This window comes from Rattus norvegicus, chromosome 1, assembly GCF_036323735.1.
Source record: "Rattus norvegicus strain BN/NHsdMcwi chromosome 1, GRCr8, whole genome shotgun sequence".
NCBI classification, from domain to species: Eukaryota; Metazoa; Chordata; class Mammalia; order Rodentia; family Muridae; genus Rattus; species Rattus norvegicus.
Genome location: NC_086019.1, coordinates 65,361,260 through 65,388,501, shown reverse-complemented (window position 1 = coordinate 65,388,501; position 27,242 = coordinate 65,361,260). Strand labels below are relative to the sequence as shown.

The 27,242-nt window shown below is 37.9% G+C and overlaps 1 protein-coding gene across 6 annotated transcripts in view; it reads right to left on the bottom strand.

The window, feature by feature from the left end:
- Chd1 (chromodomain helicase DNA binding protein 1) overlaps positions 1-27,242 on the bottom strand; it is a 67,366-nt gene that overhangs the window by 13,769 nt on the left and 26,355 nt on the right. For 4 of the 6 annotated variants that reach the window (XM_039110782.2, XM_039110776.2, XM_039110785.2 and 1 more), the window contains 23 exons: positions 26,608-26,833; positions 26,056-26,156; positions 25,543-25,721; positions 24,233-24,360; positions 22,977-23,193; positions 21,850-21,939; positions 20,894-21,084; positions 19,783-19,971; positions 17,378-17,540; positions 16,463-16,615; positions 15,373-15,444; positions 14,990-15,139; positions 13,286-13,434; positions 12,856-12,952; positions 12,671-12,766; positions 10,635-10,811; positions 7,934-8,094; positions 6,176-6,217; positions 4,791-4,921; positions 4,095-4,233; positions 3,778-3,928; positions 1,817-1,939; positions 943-1,071 (listed from right to left, as the gene is read on the bottom strand). In XM_039110782.2, the coding sequence (XP_038966710.1) occupies positions 943-1,071; positions 1,817-1,939; positions 3,778-3,928; positions 4,095-4,233; positions 4,791-4,921; positions 6,176-6,217; positions 7,934-8,094; positions 10,635-10,811; positions 12,671-12,766; positions 12,856-12,952; positions 13,286-13,434; positions 14,990-15,139; positions 15,373-15,444; positions 16,463-16,615; positions 17,378-17,540; positions 19,783-19,971; positions 20,894-21,084; positions 21,850-21,939; positions 22,977-23,193; positions 24,233-24,360; positions 25,543-25,721; positions 26,056-26,156; positions 26,608-26,833 (3,254 nt within the window). Of the gene's footprint in view, positions 1-942; positions 1,072-1,816; positions 1,940-3,777; positions 3,929-4,094; positions 4,234-4,790; positions 4,922-6,175; positions 6,218-6,880; positions 7,257-7,933; positions 8,095-10,634; positions 10,812-12,670; positions 12,767-12,855; positions 12,953-13,285; positions 13,435-14,989; positions 15,140-15,372; positions 15,445-16,462; positions 16,616-17,377; positions 17,541-19,782; positions 19,972-20,893; positions 21,085-21,849; positions 21,940-22,976; positions 23,194-24,232; positions 24,361-25,542; positions 25,722-26,055; positions 26,157-26,607; positions 26,834-27,242 lie in introns of those variants that run through there. The other 2 variants (XM_039110789.1, XM_063288558.1) reach the window with 1 other exon arrangement.

Sequence of the window (27,242 nt, the reverse complement as noted above, 5' to 3'; positions counted from 1 at the left end):
GGGTTCGGTCCCCAGCTCTGAAAAAAAGAACCCAAAAAAAAAAAAAAAAAAAAAAAACCAGTCATTACTTCATTTTCTCACAGCCTCACTCGATCTCTCTTGACCCTTGAACATGACCCACCTTTACTGCTGTTAGGCTTCTTATAAAACTTCATTGCTACTTTGCTAAACAATGACAAACAATAAATGTCTGCTATGTAATGTGATCTTGTAAGACATTAAAACAGTGCTCAGATCAATTCCTCCCCTCAATTATATGCCCACAAAAACGTCTAAAGAACTCAGTTACTGAAACTAGTTTGGGCTTTTCCATTTTCTAGGTTTTACACTTGAATACCAGCCTATTCTTTCCTTTTATATTTTCTTTCTATATAGCTTCTATTTGTTTTCTTTTTTTCAAGATTTGTTTATTTACTAAGTATACAATCTTCTGCCTGCATGTATGCCTGCACACCAGAAGAGAGCACCAGACCTCACTATAGATGGCTATGAGCCACCATGTGGTTGCTAGGAATTAACTCAGAAGGTCTGGAAGAGCAGTCAATACTCAACCTGTGAGCCATCTCTCCGTCCCATTTTTCATTAAATTATTTTCCTACCTTATCCTTTAACTTTTTTTTAACCTTCAAGTAAATTTTTTTGCATGTACTCAGGTGAAAGAAAAACTCAGAATCCCTTTAATAATGATACAGGTAATATTTACTTCTCTCTAAAGTAAGGCAGTCTCATTCAAATTCATAGTAAAATTAAAAGAAATGGCTCATTTAGTTAGCAAGCGTTTGAAAAAAATGGACCATCGATCTGTCTTATATTTGTGTCTATTGCATAGTTATGATATAGAAATAAGTCTAATTACAAACCACCAAAAAACAGAAACATTGCTTTTGCAAAATTCAGCTTCCCTTTCCACATTAAGAGCTGGTGCTCTAAAAGCATACGTACGTTATCGTCCTCCTCCTCAGACCTCTCTGAAGGCAGGGGCGATGAGTCACTCTTTATTTCCTCTTTGACTTTGATGGACTTCATTGCTTTATTCTTTTTAGCTCTTGTTTTTCTCCTCTTTGAGCCTCCCTAAAAGTAATTATTTGTATTTAATCAATTTCACTGACTTCCTGTTTTAAAAACATCATAAATACTGATCTGAAACCTAGACACATATATTCTGAGTCTGTTGGTAATGAGCTGCACCAAGTTCAGAGTCAACAGAGGAGACACAACTTCTTATGTCAGACACAACACTGTCCAAGCACGAGAGGAACGGAAGTGACGTTTTCACTCTCAGGTGTATCACCAAAACTGCATTCATCGGAAACAACAAAGTGATAGAAATATTCTTACTACAAGTCAGGTAGTTGTTGACGTTATATTTACAGGCAAACTTATAAAGGTTTGGAGTCACTCTTGGGCCTGCAGCGATGATAGGTCAACAGCTGAGAGCATTTGCTGCTCTTTAAAGAACAGAGCCCACATAATGGCTTACACCCACAAATCTAATACCCTTTCTAGATTCCATGGGCACCAGGAAAAGCACATGGTACAAGGACATAAATGCAAGAAAAATATTCCTACACATGCAATAAAAATAACTTTTTACAATGCCTTTCTTCATGTGTCTTTTTAAAAATCTTTTATGAAGTGGCTCATAAAGTCCATGATCCTTAAAAAACTATACAGGTCTGGCCTCTCTCTACTGTCATAACCAAGTAGAATCACTAAATTAAAGAACAATGCAGTGCTTACATTAACTATAGATAAGTAGCACAGCCGAAAACTCCAGAAGAGTGGACTGCTTCTGAACATGCACAGTTTAACTTACCGCACCAGAAAGCCTCTGAGCCTCTTTTTTTGCAAGATCTCTGCTAAGTAGTTTGATGAGGTAGTCTGCTCGAGTCTGTAACTGTTTTGCTTGTGGTTTTTTATCAGGATCATCTGGAAGAATCTGAAAGGGCAATGCATTTTGCAGGCGGTCTTTCATAAATGACATGAAAATTGTACTAGTGAAGAATGCAATGTAATAAATATATGTTAGTTCACACATCAAAGTTTTTAATATTCCTAATATTATTGGAAGAATAGGCTATGTGAGAAACTACAAGAGGGCAGCAAGCTGGGTAGCAACAACAGGACTGTGTAGTCACAGAATACAGCTTTTTTTTTTAAAGATGAATTTATTTTATGTGTATGAATACAAACACACACACATACACACATATATATACACACACACACACGCGCGTGTGTGTGTGTGTGTGTGTGTGTGTGTGTGTGTGTATACTTCCTCATGCACACCAGAAGAGGGCATTAGATCTCATTAAACAGCTTTAATTTCCTTCGAAGCAAATTCATTCTTCTCTTCTGTCTTTTTTGTTTTCGTTGTTGTTTGCTTGTTTATTCAAGACAGAATTTCACTGTGTAGCCCTGGCTATCCTGGAACTCCTTCTGTAGACCAGTCTGGCCTCCAACTCAGAGATCTATCTGCCTCTGCCTCTGCCTCTCTGCCTCTGCCTCTCTGCCTCTGCCTCTCTGCCTCTGCCTCTCTGCCTCTGCCTCTCTGCCTCTGCCTCTCTGCCTCTGCCTCTCTGCCTCTGCCTCTTTGCCTCTGCCTCTCTGCCTCTCTCTCTGCCTCTGCCTCCCAAGAGCTGGAAATAAAGGTATGTGCCACCACTGCCTGGCCATTCTTCTCTTCTTTACTGAGATCCAGTCTTACTGCTTATGTTTACCCTTGACTGGCCTCAAACTTGTGTCATTTCTCTTGTCTCCAAGCACTAACTAGGATTACCAGTGTTTACCAGCATGACTGCCTCTTGGGAATAAATCCTATATGAGAAAACCTAAAAAGGAATCTTTCAGTGTAGCCAACTGTAACAGCAAACACGGGAAATAGCAAGCCTGGGTGAAGAGGCCAGTAAAGCAATCTCTCAGTGTAGCTGATGATACCAGCAAACACTGGATGGAAATCACAAGCCTAAACCAAATTGGGTGAACAGGCCAGGGAGATGTGTAAAATGCATAGAGACACACACACCTCAAAATACATGCAGGCACATGCACACACATACACCCACAAACCAAGGCAACAAAAGCTCTCTCTCATGCTATAAAAACAGAAAGTCCGAGGTGTCCCTAAGCATTGTAGAGGAAGCAGGAGGAGACTGGGGCTATCTGGCCAGCCAGTCTAACCTAATAGTAAACTTTTCAGACAATGGGAAACTTTTCAAGATATCCCCTATCTTTAAAGAGGTAGACAGACTTCCTGAGGATGACACCAACATTGTCCTCTGAACTCCACAAACAAGCACACATGCACACAAGCACAAACATTGAAAAGATAACAGAGAAATGCTTCCAAAGTTTCCATTTTATGGAAGAAATAATGAAAAGCTGTTAGATAGAGCAATAAAAAACAAAGCCACCTAATTTTGTAACATTAGTTGATATTTTCTGAAAATATTTGATTTGCCAGGGCCTGGTGAGCCCATGTCAGGAGGATCAAGAGCTCCAACCCATTGAGACACTCCTTAGCATTATACATTTCCACGAAAGGCATTATAAGACTTTTAAGTTTTCCTTGTGTTTCCTTTAATAATGGAAAAGTACCTGTCTTAGTAACAAAATATAATTCAGAAATAAAGCAAAATCATGAGATTATTTAAATTCAATTACTTCATAAGACCCAAGCTATAAATCATAAATCACAGAATGATTATTTCCTTATTCTCAATTAAACTTATTTTCGAAACAATTTACAGTCAACAGAATCAAGAGACACTGAAGTACCTTGTGTGTTAAGCTGAGGTCTGGATCCATTTTAATCATTTCCCAGCTTCCATAGCCATATTCATAGATACCAATTAATAAATTCGAGTCATCCTCTTTGCCCCAGTCTATATCGAAGTGAGCAGCCTTTGTATGGCATGGGATTGTATACCTAGCATCAAAGACAGTAATTACTTCAAGTTAATGAGAGTCAAAAATCAAATACTTAGTAACTAAAACTTTGTATTGAAAAATAGTCAGTGTCATAAAAAAGTGCAGTGTATGTTCAGAAAGGAATTCTGAGTAGGAGAGTGTGACACAGTGGAGTGGGTACTCACTGCTTCCTCTCCTCCGGGTCTGAGGGAATGGACTTATGCAAAGGTATCAGCTCGTCCTCGTGAGCAATGACCAGCTTCGCATTCACCTGTACTCCGGATATTCGGAACGTTGGCCCCTTCACCTTTCCAAGTCTGCCACCTTCATTTTTTAAACAAGAATATAGAAAAACATAACACGCATATCTATAAATTCGTATGTAATTCTACAAAACACAAAACAGCATGTTATTGCTTATGTCAATGTGTATTACTCTTTCTAAAACTAAAACTAAAATCTTAAATTTCTCTAAACTAAATTTCTTAAATTCTTAAATTTCTCTACTAACTAAAGCAGAAAATGTGACTTTGGAGAGGCCCTCTTGCGATTGTTTTGAGGGAATTTCATAATGATCTCTTCAGTGCACAAGACCACTAAGTCTTATATGGGCATTTTCCTCACTGGATGAATGAGGGAATAACTGCATACTCCCAACTACTGCCACTGTGCATGCGTCCATCCATCCAGCCACCTGTGCATGCGTAATGTCCACCCATCCAGGCATGCTCTCAAAAGACAGCACAACAGTAATGCACAACACGTGAGGTGCACTGAGAACAGACTCACTGCCTAGCTGCAGCTCTACTCTCTGCATACCCTGCTACTCAGAATGGCAAGCATCTTTCAGAGTGACAAGCAGGCTAACTGAAGGTACTTACCTGCTCGCTCTGTTCCCGAAGAACTATCTTTTAAAGCTTTAACACAACCATTATGCACCAGTTCTCCTAGTCTTCTGAGGTCTGTTTCCGATTTATCAACCAATTCAGCATCTCGAGCAATTGCATCTAACCTATAATAAAATAAAATGATTTTCAGTTAAATATGTTAAATGAAATGATACAATATAAAAAAAACTTAATTTATTTAATAATCCAAGTATCACTCTTATCTACTTGTAAATTCTAGTTGATATAACAAGGACAACTTAGCAGAGAATCAATTCATCACAGACTCATGAGCACTAGCAATGGTAAAGATTTTATAACAGAGCAAATGGTAGGCTCCTGGAGATTATATACACCAACCATTAAAAATCTGTTCAGCAGGACCCCCGTTGGAGGAATTAGAGAAAGGACTGAAAGAGCTGAAGGGGCTCGAGACCCCATATGAACAACAATGCCAAGCAACCAGAGCTTCCAGGGACTAAGCCACTACCTAAAGACTACACATGGACTGACCCTGGGCTCCAAATACATAGGTAGCAGAGAATGACCCTATTGGGGCATCAGTGGAAGGGGAAGCCCTTGGTCCTGCCAAGGCTGGACCCCCAGTGCAGGGGAAGTTCAGGGGGGTGGGAAGTGGAACACCCTTATGGAAGAAGGGGAGGGAGATGGGATAGGCGGTTTAATGGCCCGGAAACCGGGAAAAGGAATAATATTTGAAATATAAATAAAAAAAATCCAAAAAAAAAGAAAAAAGAAAAAAGTCTGTTCCGATCTGATTGAAAAGGGATAAAAATTTATGACAATTATAAATAAAATGTCCTGCAGTTTGTATTACCATAGAACCTACAAAGATTAATATTTATAGCTATTTCCAGCATCTAAAATAAGCAGGCAAATATCATTGCATTTTAAACAATCTAGCTCAAAATAAGATAGAATGTATCTTTATATTGTGAATTTTAATGAGAAAGAAATGAATAAACTCATCTGAGTCTTTGCTGCTCTGCATTAGTGAGATTCCTACTATAGAAGGTTTAAAGAGTCAGACACTAGGTTAGTAACCCAGTCCCTCTGTAGACACAGATCTGTGCTCTAAGTAGTTAATGAAAGCTAGACAGACTGAAAATACATTACAGCCATCAAAATGCAATGTAAGGAGTATTGTGCTAACATTTATGTAATAAAAGATAAATTTTGGAGACTCAAATCATGCAAAGACATTTTTAATAATTAATTGCAGCAATTAGGTTCTATCGATTTTTAAAAATGCTTATTAAAGCAAATTCAATCAAGCAGATAACCTGACTGGCAATTACTTAAACAATCATGACATTACATTACACATTTCATAACTATATGAGAGTAACAAATATATTTACCTCTCCAGAGGGCCACCAAATTTCTTATAGCTCTTGATAAACCTAGCAGAAAATAAATTTTTGGTTCAAACGTGTTTTATACAAATATGTTTATATATGTATTATGTATTTTTCATAAATATATATACACCCATATGTATATGAGTATATATACATATTTTGTTTTGTTGGGTTTTTTTAATATTTAAGTGGACTGGGGTTGTAGCTCAGTGGTATAGAGCTAGCCAAGAAGGCAAAAAAGGGTCCTGGAGTCCCAACACTATAAAAAACAAAAACAACAATCACAGACACAGACAGACAGACATGTGCATGCGCGCGCGCGCGCGCACACACACACACAGACACACACACACACACACACACACACACACACACACACACACGCCACTCTGTACTCATAATGCATATAAAAAGAAAATACTTGAAGTGAGGCATGGTGTGCAGTCTCAACTCTAGCACTTGGGAGGTGGGGCAAGGGGATCAGCAGTTCCAGGGCAGCCTGAGCTACATGAAACCCTATGTCAAAATAATAAAAGCCAAATGAAATCAAACAAATAATAAACCTAATTTAAGGTATTGTTCCCTGACTTAAGGAAAGAAGCAGCTAAGCTATAAATTGTTAGGATATTAAGTTCCACCAAACATAACACTGCATCACCCAAGAAGAAGCTAAAATATCAATATAAATAAAACAATAGAAGCTAATTTTTATTTTAGAAATTACTTTATTATTTTCATAAGACAAAAAAATGTTCAAAGCTACCACAAGAAGAGGAATTGTCTCCAAAATGATTATCAACCATCACACCTCATCACATCCTAAAGCTGACCAAGATTTACTTGAAGGGTTTAATTCAGATGACTATTATACCAACAATAGAAAACAAAAATTTTACGTCACAACAAAGCAACTTAAGTGGTTGATGGATGAGGGGAAATATCCAGAAAGTAGAGGATGAAATGCTTCTTCAACTAAAGACAGAAAGTCCAGCAAATCAGATGGTCATAAAGGTTCCCTTAACGAAAACTAACAATGCACTTAGTTTTCTTGTAGGAACAATGAGGAAGGGCTTTGTCAGGTCTATGATTTAAAGGAAAAGAGTTAAAAATAACTTGAAAGAAACAAACTTCTAAAACATAAAAATGCACAGGCTTTTTATCAAACTTTACAGGTGAAGCTACTGCCCAACTAGGCTACTCTCACTCCCTGGAGACTGCACGCTGGTGCTCTGGGAAGGGGCTGGCCAGCCTCCCAGCCAGGCTGCCTTCCACTTCTCCTTGCCTAGACCAGGGGTCTTCTCTGTGGTGCTGAGGCTGCAACCCAGGATCTTTACACAGGCAGAGTGTGAGCTCTGCTGATGAGCTCCATCCCGGCCCCAGGAATGAAGGACTCTTTCAAAAGCACAATCATCTCAATGGTAAACAAAAAAAATATAGGGCTAAATTAATCACCTATGAAAGTACTGCCAGGGAACAGAACTGTAATATGAACTTACTAATGTACTTTTACTGTTCAAAGGGCCATTCTGAACCACAAGAGAAAATAACTTTAATATACAAGTGGTGTAACAATAAGTAACGTGCAAACATTAGATGTTACACCTTTCTTCCAAAGTTATAATCAATTTCTAAGCAGAACACCCCAACTCTTGCACAAATACGTGTTTTTTACCCTCTAAAACCTCTCAATCTAGTTTTCATATTTAGTTCCATGTCTAAAAACACCAAGGTAAAGAAAATGGTCTTATGTCTTCTTACCGCCTAATCTCCGCATCACTAAAGCCTTTAATGTTCTCCCGAGGGATGGTGCGTGGTCGCCCACGTTTCTTCGGCCGCTTCCTTTCCGAGATTGAATCACTATCAGATCCCGAGTATCTTCTGCTTCTACTCCGCCGCCCTTCACTTCCATTGAAACTTATCTGGAAAACAAAAACAAAAACACCCTTAAGTACAGGATAAAGAAAGCTTGTATCTTACAGGCAAACACAGTGGATGACTGTAAAAACTGTAAAAACATTAATCCACATATGGAAAACATTCCAAAGCCAAAATTAATTAATCAAATAGAGAATACTATAAAATGTAATGAGAAAGGGCTACTGAGGCACATATAAATCAACCAAAAAACTACCAGCTTTCTGTAAAAATATGATAATGGCTACTAACTGGCAACCTAGTATAAATACAAAACTATATGAGCTCAGTTATACTTTTAAAAAAAGGAAAAAACTATAATTTCTTTTAAAACCTATCAACTTAATAAGGACTAACTGAGCAATAACGGCCACTACAAAACTGGATGCCAGGTACAATTCTGGTATTTCTGCTGCTTACTTAAAACAACAGGTATTTGGCAATATTTGATCATAAGCATCAAAAGTCATCATTCTGCTGATCCAGACATGTCACTTCTGGCCATTTTCCCGAGACCAGAAGTATGAAGCTAAAATTCTTGTCCAGTAAAATTCTTCACATAAAGAAAAATAAAGGGATCCAGATATTTACCAAAGAGGAAGTAAACAAAGCAATCGACAGGCTGGAATACCGAGAATCTAATGGAACATGCTATAGGATGAACATTTATCATGCACTGTCCAAGGGAAGAAAACAAGTTCCAAATTACTGTGCACTTATGCTAACTTGTCAAATGAGGGTGGTTTAAACACTGTGGCGATGCATGTTATGGAAGCACTGCTAGGCATAGCAATGAAAACACATTCTTTTCCCTTTTCAGTATTTTCTTCTAAATATCACCCTTGATTGCTTTTCTAAATAAGCTGATCAGATATTTTCAAGGAAAAAAAAAAACCAAACCTTGCCTATGAATACCTATTTGTAACATTTTATTTTTAATGAACATACCAAAACAAAAACTAATTCTCTAGAGTTTTCTCAAACTTTACAAAGCCATAACTTCTAAATATACATCAGAACTAAAATCACAAAACAACTTAAACATCTAAATCTTGGTAAAGAGTTTCCAAGAAGAAGAGATATTTGAGCCCTGGCTCATTTGCACTATATAAGCAGAATGAGAACTAAGCCAACCACACTTGACTAAAAGCTTAGGCAAACATGAGAACACGGGCACCTGGAGGAAGGCATGCAGGGAAAGCCACTAAAACCTATGCTGTGTATTTAAAAAAGACTATCAGGTGAATGACTTAGGAACCTGACCTCCAGAACACAAGCCTAAGTAAAGGTAGAAATTAGCTCTTTCAAGACAGGAAGCAAGACTGCGAGATCTTTTTCTCACTGAAGACTTCACAGAAGAAAATGAATTCTTTTCCCTGGGTGAATGGCAAAGGACAGAAATAAGTCTCTCACTTCAAATGTAGCAACATGTCCTCCGCAAAAAGGAAAAATTTAGTAATTAGACAATCTTAAAATGCAATATCCTAATGAAAGGAGAAACAAAATCTCTACATAGTAGAAAAAAAATCTCCCAGTTAAATTATGGATCAAAGAAGCCAAAGAAAATTTCAACACTGGATGATAAGAGAAAAATAATCTTAATTTACTGTCTAACCGCACATCTCAAAAAAATAAAACAAATCAAAATCAAATAAATGATGAAGAGAAACATAAAACACAAATGAGACAGAAAGCTCTTTGTTTAAAAACTAAAGGAGATTACCCTAATCCCTACAGAGAATAATCAAGGAGTACAGAGAGAATCTCTGGTTAAGTGTATGGAAGTCTATGGCCAATGAGCTGAGGCAGGACACAGGAGGTGGGAATTCCAGCAGAGTTTGGGGGTAGGGGTGGGAGTGGGGGTTGGGATGGGGGTTGAGGAGGATGTCAGGTCAGGTGAGATTCACCCTAAACGCTGAAGGAGACGGTCACATAAACCTGAAGAGAGGTAACTAGCCATGTGGAAGACAAAAAAACAGAATAAACGAGTAAATAAGTTATAAGCTGGTCAGGAAACAGGACGAAGCTTTTGGCCTAAGAGTTTATTCACATATAATGAAGTCTCAGAGTAGTTATTCCAGGAACAAAGGGGGCGAGCTTACAAAGAAAAAGGCTATCAATATTAGGAATAAATTGGCATGCATTATTCAGACATAATAAAAATAGTAAGTACATTCCTATAAGTTCAAAGGAGAAAAAGAACAGATCCCAGAAACTATCAAACTCAAGAAGAAACATATTCTCATCAGTTCTTATCCATAAAAAATGGAAATCAGCTAAAAATCTTCCAACAACAGAAACCACAGACCAAGAGTCTCCCTGATAATAATCCCATAATTTAATAAAGAAAAATTTCCAGATCCACATAAAATCACGAAAATAGGAGGAAACACTTTCCAACTCATTTTACAAGGCAAACTATCAAAGACATTAAGACAAACAAAATTATGAATCATTACTATTTATAAACCAAACAAGAAAAAGAGCGTTTCACATTAACTACTCTGTGATACTGATACGTAACAATATTCTAAAATATCATCACCTGCTTTGCACAGTTTCTCATTCTCGGGAGCATATAAATTTCTTCCAGCTCCTTTTGTCTCTCCTCCTCTTCTAACCGTCGTCTTTGCTCTTCTGGAATGATGTCCTCCCAGTTCTTTGAATTTCTTTCAGGTTCCAATTCAATGTCATCTTCATCCATATTTGAAAAATTGGCAACCTAATAAGTTCCAGAATTTTAACAGAATAAGTATAATCACTATATTTAACTCGAAGTCACAAATGTACTCTTTTAAGGGAGTAGTGGTGAGCTAGTAGACACAGCTCAGCCTTCCCAAGCAGCGGCCTAGCCCTGTGAGCTAAGCTCTGATGACTGCTAATTATCTAGTTCTCTCTTCACCAGAGCCAAGGAGACTGAGCAAACCAACTGACTGCTAACTCCTCGCTCCAGCACCGACTCTGCCCTTCGAGCTGCACTATTAGTAACAGAACTCAAAGGAGACAACAAACTGGTAGTTAACAAAATAACCAAGCTGTAAAATGAATTTTAAAATGCTGCACCTTCTGAAGGAATTCCTAGTTTATGAACTTGTTGTAAGTGCCAAAGACTATTCCTCCCCTTTCCTAAAAATAGAACAGGAGTAGCTGATAGATTCCTAAGACAACCTTAGGAAAAACCAGGTTTCTAGACCTTTGCTTCCTTCTTTCCCACTTCTAAAAGAATGGACAAACACTAACTTTTGTGAGGACAACTTTAACATTCTAAGATGATATTCAGTCAACACTCATTAAAACTATCTAATGATACTAATATTTGAATATAAACTTAACAACGAAGACAAGAAAACTTATGCCTACTGCTCATAAAGACAAAGAGGCTGAAGGTGCTTGTTCTCTAAGATTAAAATATGCTCAGGCATGTGAGTGCACATCTATAATCAAAGTATACATACAGAAGGCTGTATCAGGAAGATAACAAGTTTTAGGCAAGCATGCTTTCCAAAAGTCCTTGCCTCAAAAAAAAAGGACAAATATTTCAAACAAATAGGTAGCCTTAATAGGTCCAGCCATATGAGAGTACTAATTCGCTGTGTACAAATGATCTGCATTTTTCTAGTTATTAGTGAGTTGTGATTTTTCTTTGCCTCTCCCCAACAAGCTGTAAATGAAATCAAGTACAACATAATTACAGAAAAAATAATTTGCTAGATCAAGTCCAGAACGACAGCTTCAAAAATCTTTCTTCTATTTTGTCTTCCACTTTCTTGCCCTCCTCCCAGTCTATCGTCCGTCCTCCAGGGTCGTCTCTGGTGGTCATATATTACAGTGATGTCTGTGGAGTGAGCAGATGCCAAGTGAGCCCTGAGAACCTCAGCTTAGAGACTGGTGGAGGAACCTGCTTGTCTTTTTTTTTTTTTTTTTTTTTTTTTTGATTCTTTGCTTGAGCCTTAAAGGCCTGAGCCATCTCTCTCTAGCCCACGAGCCTGCTTCTTAAAAAAAACAAACAAAAAATAATCGCTACTCAACGTCCTTCCTGAAGTCATGTGATTTACGCTGTGTCAGCGCCCTCAGTAGACCAGTGACATGTACAAGTGGCATGACAGTTACTTCAACTGTCTAATTTTCTAGACAGCTCTTATTTTTGATAATTCTTCAATTAAGTTTTGTTGAAATCTGATCCAATAAAAATCCAAGTTGTGAAGAGGCAGAGAGAGGTGTACTCGGGGGGCTTGAATTAATGGCAGTACATAGGTGTGATCAAAATATACTGTACAAATGTATAAAATCTCCAAGGAATAAAAAATACTGCCTAAAATTATCAGCTGAGTCTTCGGTGTAGAAATAAGTGTGACTCAAGTTCACACTCACGCATGTGTTACCCTAAATACACTGAGCATGCTGTAAATTAGAAGTCCATCTCACACATCGATGCCATTACCCACAAACAATTTGTCTTCTCAGGTGCTGATCGTTGGACTGACCACAAACTTTTGAACAATACAGAAAATTCTAACACAGACACTATCTTTTCAGTTCAGTCCCTCAGCAATGTGCAGCTCTGAAGAAAGAAGAGGCTACCTTAAACTGGGAGAGCAGCTCATCCCCGACAGTCAGCGGGCCTGGCTCATTTTCGTGAGTCTCAGCTCTCTTCAAGATTTCATCTATATCCATCTCCTGCATTAAAAGGACATTTTTATTTTAGACATCCTTGAACCTTCCCCTCATCTAGCAGACGGCACAGAATCTGGTGGAATGCTGCTCACCTGGGGCTCCTGCTCTTCTCCTTCAGGCTCCTTAAAAAGCTCCTCAGCACCAAACTTTAAAATGGCTGATAATTCCTCTTTATTGAAGGGGGTAGAACTGGAATCATGAAAAACAAAGCCAACCTTAACAGTAAAATTCTCAGAGCATATTCGGTATAGTTGCTTTATAAGGGATGAGGAAGTCACGTGGGTAAAGTTTTAATCTACTTATTTTAAAACCACAAAACCTGAGACACAGAAATTAAGACAACTCCTTTGCGTGATCGATTTACAGTGGCCAAGCAAGGCGCCTGTGTATGCCTCTAACACACATCAGCCAGGCATCTTTAGATGTCTAAAACTAACCACTGAGTACGGCACAGTGTAGCCCACTTACAAGAGTTTGGGGTGACCCCTTCCCCGATGGCATTTCTTACAGAGCAGTACCCACCTTGATGGAGCGGAGCCTGTGTGCAACACTGTCTTCCCAGTGGTATCCATTCGTTGAATCACAAGATGATCCAAGACCATTTTCTTTTTGGCCCTTTCAAGAATATCTTCTTCAACGGATCCCTTTGTAACCAAGCGATATATATTCACCTGTAAAAGCAAGCAGGAGAAGCAAGCTGCAGTAAGTAACAAGGGTCTCTTGCTAACCTGAGTGTCCAAACAATCGTACATAAATCAACTCCTCCTCTACTAAGGCTTAAAACTGTCAAATATAAAAATTAGTAACATGTCATTTCTAAAGCTAAAGTTCTGCCATTTAAAAAAATGATTTAAATCTTTCCTTCATACCCTCCCCACTTTGGCTCGGCTTTATTGACCTCAGAGCACACTTTGAATACATTTCTAAACAATAAACCATATATATGATGAGAACTGGACCGAGGCTGGTGTCGCTTGACTTCAGTAAATATCAGAGGGAAAAAAGAGGCAAAGTGGTACCAGGCTATATCACCCTTTAAGTCTAAGTGCTTGGCACACCACCATTGCTCAGTCAAAAGGGATCCCATCGCATAGCTTCTACATAGGAATAGTCATGTGACTTCATCTTCCTGACCCGCTATTTTCTTACCAACTCTACCCCAACCGGAAGCTGATCACTGAAGGTACTGAGTGATATTCTATTCTGGATGGTTGTAAAGGTTGGTCACGTGAGCCATCTGCCTGGCGACTAAGCCCACACCCCCCATAGGATTCTGTCAATTCAGGCAGTTCTTTAGGTCTTGGCTACCCTGGTTTCTTGAAAGCTACAGTCCCCTGCTGCAGTCCTTTCTCTGCCTCTGCTACTCTTTATACATTTCCTAGGGAATGTATTTGCTTATTTTTGTATATAAAAAACAAGAAATAATTATTTTATGTGTATGGGTGCTTGGCCTGCATACGCATACACACACACACACACACACACACACACACACACACACACACACACACACACACACACATCTGTGTACCACATCCATCTTGGTGTCCACAGAGGCTGGGTGCTAAGAATAGAACCCAGGGACTCTGGAAGAGCAGCCAGGGCTCTTAAATATTGAGCCATTTCTCTACCTGCAGAAATGATTTACTTTTAAATTATAATTTATCTGGGGAAAAAAACAAGGAAGAAAACAAACAAACCTGCAAACCTGACAATCCTTATATAGTTTCTTTGCTTCTACATTTGTTATACTTTGTGTAAGTGCTTTCTATTAAACTACACAGACAACAGAACTCTGTGAACTACTCCCTATGAGAAGCCACACTGTGAACAAAGCTTTAACTTCCTGTGAAACTGGTCAAACAAACAGTGCCACACTTGTTTTGGTCAAATAGCAGCAGACAGTTGTACAGAACCGGTCAGATGCGGCTGGCTCTTGTGTGCAGATAACCATGTATGCCCTACTTGGACTTATCAAAGATGGACAAAGCACGCCATCAAATGGTTTTATTATACTCAACAGGTGACAGGCGTTCTAGTTACAGCCTAAACAGTCAGACCCTGATGTAAGGGTCTCTCAGTTCTGCCCATTCTGGGTCCTGGCTACTCAAAGACCGCATGACTGGGCTTCAATGACTTACATTATCCCAGTCAAGTTTTACATAGCAGTTTTCATACTGTATTTAGAAAAATAAAATAAAACAGTCAAATAACAAATTAAAATACCTGTTTCTTCTGCCCAATTCGATGAGCTCTAGCTTGAGCCTGAAGATCATTTTGTGGATTCCAATCCGAATCGAATATAACAACAGTGTCAGCAGAGGCTAAGTTAATGCCTAAACCCCCAGCTCGGGTAGAGAGCAAAAAGCAGAAATCCTGCAAGGAAACAGGAAGGGTTGGGATGTGGCAGTAATTTTTTTTCTTAACAAATACAAGTCACACAATAAGTTCTAATGATGAAGGCTACTTTATATTGAAGTAAATTAACCGTAATATGTTGAAATACTGACACATCAAATTTACTATATGATACAACCTAAAAGCTAATAAAAGCAGAGCAGCAGCAATCTTCAGAAACAAAAGGCATATAAATGTAAAGGCATTCGTACCTCTGACCCCTCCGCATTAAAGTGGTCTAGAGCTTGTCTCCTCAGCTCCCCTTTTATTGATCCATCTAATCTCTAGAATAAAGCAAAGTAAAACACTTCACACACCACATTCAAATGTTAACAGTGAAAATCACTAAGTCCAGTGTGGTGCTAGGTTGTGGTTGTGGGTTGCATTAGAACCGCCTGAGAACAAAGAAATGGTGATTACCTATGAAGTCCCAACCCAGACTTTCTAAATCAGACATCCTAAGGTAGAGTTCAGCAAACACCATATAGCCAATGATTCTGACCAGTGCTCAGGATGGAAATGCATCTGGTCAAGCAGCATAAGCGGTTTCTTCACTGAATGACTTCACCAGGCAATTCAACTTTCCCCCCTTAGCTGTTCCTTCACAGTAAAGTAAAGCCAAGAGGAAACAAGAGAGTGCCGGGTAGCCATTCAAGCTCTTCGTAAGCATTAACTATTACTGAACATGGAGTGTGCCTTCATAGCAGAAAGCGCATGGACCCGCGTTCGTGTGTGTGCACGTGCGCGTGCGCGCGCGCGCACACACACACACACACACACACACACTGACACCCACAGACTCACATGCAGAAACACACACATAAACACAAAATTAATGAAAAAGAAATAAATCATTATTAGGTATAGAGTACAGAGAGTAGGACCTGACTCTAATACTAAAACAATCATGGGTGTAGGTTTTAATTCCAGTGAATGAATTTCACCACGAATCTCAAGTAGACGGGATGCCAGCCAGCTCAAGTTTTATTGGCTGATCACAGCACAAGAGCACTACAGCCAGCACCGTCCTACATGTGTCCAAGGACAGCTTCTCTTTCCATGGAGTTCATCTTAATTCACATGGCTTGCCCTTCAGAGCTATCTTAGCACAGAAACACCACTTCAGTCCAGCTTTTAACAATATGCAACATAAAAACAGAAGTAAAATTTAGAGAAAAAATGAAATTCTTAGAAAAGTAACAAATGATTCTCTACGTTTAAGAGAAATAATTTATATGCAAAATAATCTCAAAAGTAATTCAATAAAATAAGCCCAAGAATACAGTAAAAGAAAATGCTTACTTGAAAGGGGAATTGGCGATACTTCAAATATTCTGCAAGTATATCTAACATCCGCACCATCTGAGAAAAAATGAGGACTCGATTGCCTCTTTCTCTTAGACGAATCAACAGCTTGTCTAGAAGAATTAATTTTCCACTACTACGGATTAAGTGCTAAGAAAACAATAGAGTACAACTATTACAGTGCGAAAACACAGTAGACAGTACAGAGTCCCACTTCACATCACAGTTGGTCCAACTATTTCCAACTCAGAGTTCAAGCTCTTCATAATGCTGAAGAATAAACGTACTTTGGCTTTCTAGGACTTTTCCCATTTTACTCTACTACATAAACTAAACCCGCCCCAACATGCATAACTAGACTATTATTTTTGCTGTATCATTCTACTTGCCAGCTCTTACACTATTTCTCCGAGACTTAGCCAAAAGCAAACAGATATTAAAAAACAAAAAAGCAACTAAACAAACAATTCTTTAAAGAGCAAGCAAACATATTCTTTTTTAATTCGGGAATCCTCACCCCTCACTGAACTACTATGACTGAATTCCAAGTGTCTTCACGTCTGAGCTGCCTCTCAACGGTAAGAGAGGGGTAGCAGCTGTGGAGGCAAGGCCTCCCTCAGGTCACAGTCATATCTACTGATCTACAGTCAGATTCAGTCATATCATAATCTATAACACACGAATAGATTTTGTCTGATAAACCACTACAGACCACTGGCTTGAAAGATTATGTTTATAAATTATAATTTTAAGAGCTTTCATAAAAACAAATAATAACCAGACCTTATTTAAATGAAACATTAGCCAAAGAGAACTTCCAATGAATATATTACTGTATTGTCTTTAAGCTAAAACTGAAATACATATTCTTAGAATTCTGCTTTACCAAAAGAAATACTTAAAAATTCTTACTTGTAAGGCCTCCTGTTTATTATAGAATTCGTTATTATCTGGTGGTTTAATGAGGTAGCAATGGTTACAACATTTCTTTAGCTCCATCATAATGTTCAAAAAGCCTGAGGTACTGCCCTTGGAACCTTTGCTGAGGGCTTTGTAATTCCTAGTTAAAATCCACCTTCAAAAACAAAAGTCACATGAACAACATTCAGCAGATCATCACCAAGATAAATTCTGAAAGCTTAAAAACAACACTAACACCAAATCGAAACTTCACCCTTCCCAAGTTCCTGGTTACATACAGGATGGACTGAACCTCACATCGAAGGCTTAAAAAGTACACATAACTTGTCTGATCCATCGACTACATACAGAGGTTTTATGTAGCATAATAAACACATTAATCCTTTTCTCGAGTTTTGGGAAGCAGTGGTCCACAGTATCAATCTTCTTAGAAATTTCATTCCAGCAGACAAGTAATTAGAACCACATCTTTTCCAGTCTCATGAATACCTGGTTTGGTCATACTGTCCTCTCTAAATTGCAGTTATGTGATACCTATGCAACTTGAACATCACTTCAAACCACACACAATTCTTCTCTCAAAACCTACTTTAATTACCTATTGTTAACTTCCTTTCTCGTAAATTTACCTTATGAAGAATATTAAAAATCCCACACTATCTAGGTATTCTTTTATTATCTCTCTTTATTATTGGTTACTTGGGATTTGCCTGACTTAACTTAGAAGCAAACAGGAGTCCATACACAATTCTTGGTTCTGAAGGAGGTATTTCAGGCTGAGACCTTACTTTACTGTACTCAGAATGTCTCCTGTGTTTCTGGAGGAGATACTCTAAAAATTTTTACAAATTTATGGCAATCTTTCAAGGCTAATTTGGGCATCAGTCAGGACTGTGTTCACTACCCCACCCCTAACCCTGCAGGAGGGAACATACACCATTTAAAGCCACATTTTATTACCATAGTAACCCCAAAATAGTACCCAGAAGTTATACGCGTTATATATGCTTTCTCCTTTTAACTGTTTCAAAATCTTTTCCATTTTTAAATTTTCCTAATTTTCACCACACTACAAAAAAAAAAAATACTTAATATTACTCTTTTCCATTATAAAACATTCTCTCCATAAACAAAAACCCAAATCTAAACAAGCAGTTGATCTACAGGAAATAAAAAGGATATTTTTAAAGATTCCAGAAAAATATACCAGAAAAATCTACAATGAAAAGTTTATTCAGAAACCTGTTTCCTTATCAAAGGAATTTTAAGGGGCACGGATACCTACAAGTGAGGCACTTCATTATCTCAGAAAGATCATATTCATTTCTGACGTAAGCAAAATTTAAAGTTTAAGGCAACACAGAAAAGGCTTTACTGAACATTGACATAAAAAATGTTAAACTTTATAAATGGGTATCTTTAAAAATTATTAGAGACACATGAAGAAATATGAATGTACCTCTGACATGCCTGAGAAGAAGAAACAGAAGAAACTAGTGCACTAACAAACTCAAACTTAAGTCACGGGCACTTGGGAGGTTTGTGAGGCAGGGCAGACCCTACAGTCCAGCTCTGCCTAGAACTCGATGTACTCTGGATGGATGGATTTGAATCTCAAACTCTCTGACCACCTCCAAGTACTGAGGTCACAGTCTGCACCCTAAGACCCACAATAAACCCACATGCATGGCAGTTAAGAGATTTTCACCATAAAATTTAACTTTTTTTAGGATGCTAAATATAATCACGATGTATTTCCTTGTACAAGTAACTATCAATACATGTTAGGACATGTTTTGGTTTTATCCTTTGAAAAGTGACTATATAAATTTGACAAGGAACTTACACAAAATATAACTTGTTCATGTTCTTCAAAAAAGGGAGGAGGCAGCTAACACTCTGTCTAAGGCTTCTTTAGCTCTGTCAACTACCACAACTGCTGGATATATCAGGCTGGTTGAAAGGTAAATATGAGCAGGGGGATTCGCGATGATGTGTTACAAACATGGCTTAGGAGCAGGAAAGATGGCTCACTGGTTAAGAGCCCTTGCTGCCCTCACAGAAGGTCTCAGTTCAGCCCCCAGTGCTCGTACAGAAGTTCACAAGCATCTGTAACGTGGGTTCTGGTGGATCTCAGGCTCTACTCTGGCCTGCGTACCAGGTACCAAGCATGTATGGTACACACACATACATGCAAGCAAAGGCCGATACATATCAAAGTAAGTCCTTCAAGCCACGGTTTAATCTTGGACCCAACCCTAAAGCTCCCTGCTAATTAGCCATAGAAGAAACGTCCTTTAAAACTGAGTGAGTTGCTACTCTAAGATCCATGTGGGGATGCAGAGCACCACAAGGGCAAGGACAGCTAACTCTGAACTGTGTTCTATTTGGCTTACTTGTAATATTGTTTCTGTAAAGCACTCATTTCCATTCTTAAAATCTGCTCCACCTTGGCAGGAAGAGATTTTTCCACATCTTTCTTAACTCTGCGTAACAGAAATGGCTCAAGCTCCTTGTGGAGGCTTGCATAACCATATTCTCTGCCTTTACCATGTTCTTCCTCAAAATCTTCCCATGAAGAAAACCTTGAAACAAATTTAAGGAACAGTTATTGAAAATAAGCAAAATTGTATATAAAAGCTAAACTTAGTTACCTCTAAGTCTCCAACCCAACAAGTTCCTCCTATACATACACACACACACACACACACACACACACACACACACACACGTGAGTATACGTTATCTATATGCATAGAGAGTGGGCATATATGATCCAACTTGAGCTACAGAGTATATTTAAGGCCAGCCTGCACAACTTAGGGAGACCCTACCTCAAAACAAAAAGTAAAAACGAGGGCAGGAGATGTAGCTCGTGGCAGACCCTACAACGTGTGATATACTAGGCACATCTTGCAGAACTGCACCAAAAAAGATTAACTATGAGTAACTTATAATGACTGCTCTTGAATTAAATTCTTCAAAGATAAAACTGTCACTAAATATCTCTAAAAATTACTACGTTCAAAACATATTGAATAAAGAATGTGCATGTGACCTTTAAGTGCATTTAACTTTCTGGTCTAGTTTTCATTTACAAGATCAGCTTGCTAGCCATCTCTGGGTACTGCAACTGCTACTGCACATACATGGCACACACATACATGGAGGCAAACCACTCCTGCACAGAACAAGTCTTAATGTATACTCTCAAGACTTTATATTAGAATTAAAATATCTAAACTTAGAAATTCATATTAGGGGTTGGGGATTTAGCTCAGTGGTAGAGCGCTTGCCTAGCAAGCGCAAGGCCCTGGGTTCAGTCCCCAGCTCCGAAAGAAAAGAAAAAAAAAAAGAAATCCAAATTAATTCCATCTTGTTTTTTTCATTTTAATGATCTCTGACCCAATGTCATTTAAATCATGAACCCAATTCCCTAAATTTTTTCCCAGCTGAATCTAAGCATATAAAACTATGATCAAGACGGTGTATCCCATGCTGTCTTACTTTTCTGGCATAATGAAATGCAGCAATGACCAGAGCTCTTTCAGGGAGTTCTGCAGAGGAGTTCCAGTGATTAAGAGGCGGTGATTAGATTTGAAATCAATTAAAGTTTTATATAGAAGGGAATCATCATTTTTTAATCGATGTGCTTCATCAACACCTATAAATGCCCAATTCAGACCACCAAGGAATGCCTGAAAACAAATAAAAAAACAGTTAATATACTTAGAGAAATAAGAATTCAAATTTAACCTTTTCATTTGATGAACTTACGATTATTAAAATAAGGTGAATTAAAATCAGAAACTATCATTTTAATCTCAGCACTTAGGAGGCAGAGGTAGATGGACCTCTGAGTTCAAGACCACCCTGGTCTGGAGAGTTCCCAAACTACCAGGGAAACCCAGAGAAAATACTGTCTTGAAGAACCCAAAAAAAAACCCCAAATATTTCATGACTGAACTGAAATCCTTAAATCAAGCAACTTATCGTGCAAAATAAAATTTCTTCAATTATTAATTTCACTATTAGAAAATAGAAAGTATCAGTCTATGTCAGCGTACACTATGAGCAAAAAAGAAGTAAGCTGCCACCACCTATTCATTTAAAATTTTACACAAGATTTTCAGTCTAAATCCAATAGGTCTCTATGAATGTCTACTTGAGACAGTATCATGCTTCAAGTGCACATGACTTCTACAACTGGTAGGTTTCTAATACTTCTATTTAGGTCCCTTGAGACCTGAAATGAAGGTGGGCCTGATTCTGCTGTTAATAGCTGTGTGACATTAGACAAGGGCCATGTAAAAAATAAAAAGTAGAAAACAAAAAATTAAAAAGGACCCAAGGCTGCAGTTTGCAGATCAGTTCTGACTTAAATATCCCTTCATTCTGACTGCAACACACAATGCAGGAAAACTGTAAGAAGAAAACACTACCACAGGTAATACATTACATACCTTATCCTTCAATAAAATTTCATACGTTGTTAAAAGTATGTTAAACTTTAACCGTTTGGTCTGGGGATGCATCCATTCGTGCGTTCTTATCTATTATGAAAATTTAAGGACAAATTTAAGAGAAGCATCAAGCAAATTATATAGCTCTACTTAAATATCTAAAATGAATTAAAAGTCATTTAAGATACACACACAAAAAAATATAATAAAAATTAATAACTCCTTATAGAATCAAACATGGCATGTGGAACTGAAATCTTTTATTTAAAAAAAAAAATGGAGCAAACCTAATTTTATTATTCACTAAAGAAAGGTTTGTTGTAAAACAAACAATTCACTTAGTAATATTTATGGATGAAATACGACATTTAAGCTTCATCTTGCCTAACTGCAAGGAGATAATATATACGTGTGTGTGTGTGTGTGTGTGTGTGTGTGTGTGTGTGTGTATGAAAGTAGATTAACAACCAGTTAAAATTCTAAAACTTGGGAAGGGAATATATAAATGTTCATGCACTCTGAAAACTATTCTCATGAATATTTGAACTTTTCCACAAAAGAAAAAATATAATTCATATGTGCTTCTCTATGTGGGTTTGGCACATGTCTACAATGCCAACACATGAGAAGCTAAAACAAGAGGATTTTGAGATCAAAGCTATCCTGGACCTCAGAAAGGTGTAGAAGTGTGTATGTGAGTGTATGTGTGTGTTTATATGTACATACAACACATATATATGCATACATACATATCCAGTTGTTCCTGAAACCAAGCATGACTTTTAAATATTTATTTATTTATTTATTTATTTATTTATTTATTTATTTATTTATTTATTGTGTTTGAGTATACCTGCATATGTATAGAGGTCAGAGGACAATTTAAGGAATCAAATACAGGTTGTCAGGCTAGGTGACAACCCCTTTACCCACTGAGGCATCTCACCAGCCCCATAGCTTGACTTTATTATAACCAATTAAGCATGTGCTAAGCACTTCTTTGTAGCAAATTACATGATAGAATTAAGGATATGGAGACAGACAGACAGACAGACAGACAGACACACACACACACACACACACGAAAAATCTGGCTGGCCTACCAAGTTTATGGAAAAAGGACTTACCATGTTTCTGCTGTTAATGTCACCTAAATAAACCACAGCATTCATCTGAGACGCCCACGTCTGAATTTCCCTTTGCCAGGAAGTCAGAGTGGAGAGCGGGACAACTAGTAGAAAAGGTCCGTATAACTGATGTTCATGAAACAAATAGTTCAAAAATGAGATGGTCTGTATCGTTTTTCCAAGGCCCATTTCATCAGCAAGTATGCAACTATTTCCTCTACAAAGTTAAAAACAAAGTCCATGTATGCAGTAAAGGTGTAATTCATGAAGAATGGTTTTCATATCTCCCATTTATATGAAGTTGTATAAAATGATATATAGGAGCTATTTTATGCAATGCACTTTCTATCAGCCACACACAATAAATACAAAATCTCACCAAAACACATAATCACTAACATTACAGGAAAGGTAAGATGAACAAAAAGTACATTCAAGTCTTGTCTTAATATTTAATATTACTATTCTTAGTTAATTACAAAGCCAATACTGCAATTTATCTACCAGCAGTAAATAGACTGTAGACCTGGTGTAAGTAAAAAGTATCTAGGAAGAACACGGAGGAAAAGTACAGCTAAACTACAACCTAAGAACAGAGCCGAGGGGCGGCAGGGACGGAAGGAAGACTCGGTGGTTACTAGGAAGAACTAGGGAACGGGGAAATTATTTCAGAAGTATGGATGACAGCATACACAACTTTTCCATTTGAATAAAAAACATTTAGAAATGTCAATCATCAAATAAGTTAAACTCAAACTTTATTAACAGATATCATCCCTAAATTATGTATTTGTAAAATCTGTCAATCTGTTCTCACTCCTTTAGCTGCCTTTAGCCACGTGGTAAGTAGGCGTGGGGGGGCGGGAGGAATAGAGACTGACTCACTGTCAGGAAACCATTAAGATTCAGAAGTCAGAGCTGTAAAACTAAAAGATGTGAAACCATCCAAAAACCTCTCAAAATACTTCCCACTGACAATTATGATTCTCATTCTGCTGACTGGTTCCACTTAAAAAACCTAAGTCATATCTGACATGTTTGTATGAATGATGACAACGAAGGGAAATAGTCCTCTGATGCCTGCTGCAGATCCTGTGGTGCTGTCTGCAAGCAAACCGCAGGCAAACACTGCTTGGCTGCAGTGCTTCAGCTTGTGGAAATCTGACCCTTATAGGGTTATGACAGGAGACTGGTGACCTGCAAAGAAGGGGAGTCTCATTGTCCCAGGGTGAGTAGGTAACTCAGAAAATACTTACTTGCACCAAGAGTGAGCAAGCCAGTTTAAACCATTCAGCTGATAGTCTCTCAATTCTAAACCCTCATGTCCTCCAATATAGGATGGTTGTTTCTTCAGAGCTACAAATCTTGGTCTTTGTTTCAGTACCTTGGTCAGAGTAAATATTAATGTGCAGAATATAAGCAATCATGCATAAAGACCAATGTCCTTTAGACTAGCTTTAGCTAACGTTTAGATAAACATTAACATTCATCTTAATTAGTTTTAGAGGTTTTATAAATCAAAATGCATAAGAAGCCAAGTACTATAGTATGGTCCTGTAATCTGCCCACTCAACAGATGAGACAAACACTTATTTCTAAACACTGGAAGCATGGGGATCTTGAGCTCAAGGCTAGCATGGCAAGGTATCAGAATCCCAGCTGGAAACATCAGATAACAGCTTCGTCCAAATGATTGACTACAAGCTAACTCTACCCTCCCCTGATACGCAGGTACTCCTAAGCTCGTGCTGCAACTGTAATATTCCACACCTTCCACAGATGCCAGCACTCAAACAAAAGAAAACTCTATATGTATCTGATGATTCATTTGTTCATGGCTATTTGCTATAGAGTAAAATGTTTTGTCTCCCCCCCCCCGTGGAAAAAAAATTACTGAGGAAATTCAGTTCCCAACAATATACATGTGTCAAGTAATTCATAAAGAAGGAATGTCAAATTCATTCCTAACCATTGCTCCAAACATGAACTATAATTTATAAGACTTTCTATTCCATGATTTTCAAAATACCACTATGAATTTAATTCAATCCTGTAATAAAGTAGTTTCTATATTTTAAAACTATCACTTATATTTTTACATAAACTACGTAAATTTCCAAAGTTTACAGAAGATAGCCCTAGACAGTTTCTCATGCCCTGGTTTCTGCTCTAGCTTTCAGCAACAATTTCTGCTACTTCTAAACCAAGCATGTATTTCCAATTTCCAAGAAAATTTTCTCTGTGCAGTCTCTACACAATCATCATTAACCAACACTTTATTATATTTTAATATAGAGCCACTAGAGGAATCTCAGTTCCTCTAAAAGGCATACCAAACTAAGTTCTCTTTTAGCTTGTACGACAAGAAGATTCAACATGTTAGAAAGGCTTGAAACAAAACACACATTTGCGGGGTTGGGGATTTAGCTCAGTGGTAGAGCGTTTGCCTAGCAAGCACAAGGCCCTGGGTTCGGTCCCCAGCTCCGAAAAAAAAAAAAAAGAAAAAAGAAAAAAGAAAAGAGAGGCAAAACACACATTTGCATTAATTAAAACGGTTGGTACTCACTTTGCAATCTTTAAAAGGTGTAGTTTTTGACTGATTCCTGCTAAAATACTCATCGATACACGTCTGGAACTTTTTGGAAATGAGCGCTCCGTCCTCCCAGCTGCACTCAGAGTAGGGAAGCCCCTGCCATTTGCAATAGTAATCAGGAAGACCAGCTGCTGACTTCTGATTGGAATGAGCTGTGAGATGAATCAAGTACTCACTTTATTTCTATTTAATTACATCACAGGCAGACTCAGTAAAGGCTACACAAGTGAAAATTAGTCATCTACATTACAATATTTTATTTAAGTAAAAGCAAGCTAATGTATTTTGTGTATAAAGGTGAACTTACATTTGCTTACATAATTACAAGTACAGAAAAAAAAAATCTGAACGCAAACTTGTAATCCCAGCTACTCAGGAACCTGGGCTTGGGTTCTGAAATTAAAACTTTAATGGACAACATAACGATATCCTATCTCAAAAGCATACCCAACAGATAACACCTTATGGCAGGTATTCACTACTAACCAATTATGCGCTCCACTATCTGGTACTGTTTGTGGAGGTCATCGGTAAGCTCTTGCTGGCAGTTGTAATATTCCACATCTTCCGGAGAAGCATTTTTCAGCCTGAAATTTTTTAAAGCAACAACAGACTTCAGATTTTCCTCTAAATAACTTTATCTTACTGATAATTATCTGTGCGGCAAGCACTCATTGTACCCTTTAATGGTATAGGCCAAGTCTGAACAATGTAGAAAGAGAGCATTAGTAGTAGGTTTTTTCCCTGTTTGTTTGTTTTATTTTCTTGTTGTGTATGTGGTAAGGCTAGAGACTGAAACTTGCACGTTCTAGGCAAGAATTCTAACACCCTCACCAACATCATTAGTTTTTAATTTTAAAACTTATTGTGAGTATGACAGCCTGTGTGATTCTTATCAAAGATAAGTTCAGACTGGACTATTCCTTTCGCCCTGAGATTAAATACAATATAGGCTAGAAATATTCTATGCTGTCATTTTATTCTTAGTTATGCAACTCTAATCTTGAACTATAAAAAACATTTTAAAGGAATCGTTACCATCGTTTTGTCTCCTGATCTTTTTTCTTATAATTATCCAACTTTTTCATCCCTCTAACGTTCTGCTGCTTGAGGGTTTCTTCCGTCTCCCACGTGTTATGGATGTGCGACCACCCTTTCCACTTAATTAAATACTGGACGTCTCCCGGCTCTTTGCTTTTTTCGAATCCTGCATTTGGGTCACCATCTGCTTCAATAGCATAAATGGTTGTAGTAGCACCAGTAGCTAGAGGCAAAGACAAACTCCATGTGACTCTGTTAGTTACTGTCTTCCCGATTTTCAGCTTCAAATGTGTACAATCACTCACTAGATAGTAAAACTCTTAAAATAAAAAAAATTTACGGTAAATTATGTCACATACAAAAGATACTAAGAATTTTAGAACTAAAAATTGACTAATTCAATCCCTCTTGAGTTTTAAGAACTGAGGAAGCAGGCAGTGAGTTGACTCACAAGCAGAAGCCTAAAAGCCTCAATTCTAACCCCAGGACTCACATGATAGAGACCACCGCACAGGTGCCATAGCACATGCATACACATACACATGTGCACACTGAAGAAATGTAAAATTTTCTACTTAATAAGCCATTTAAAAAAACAAAAACAAACAGTGGGACACTCAACAGCATTCGCA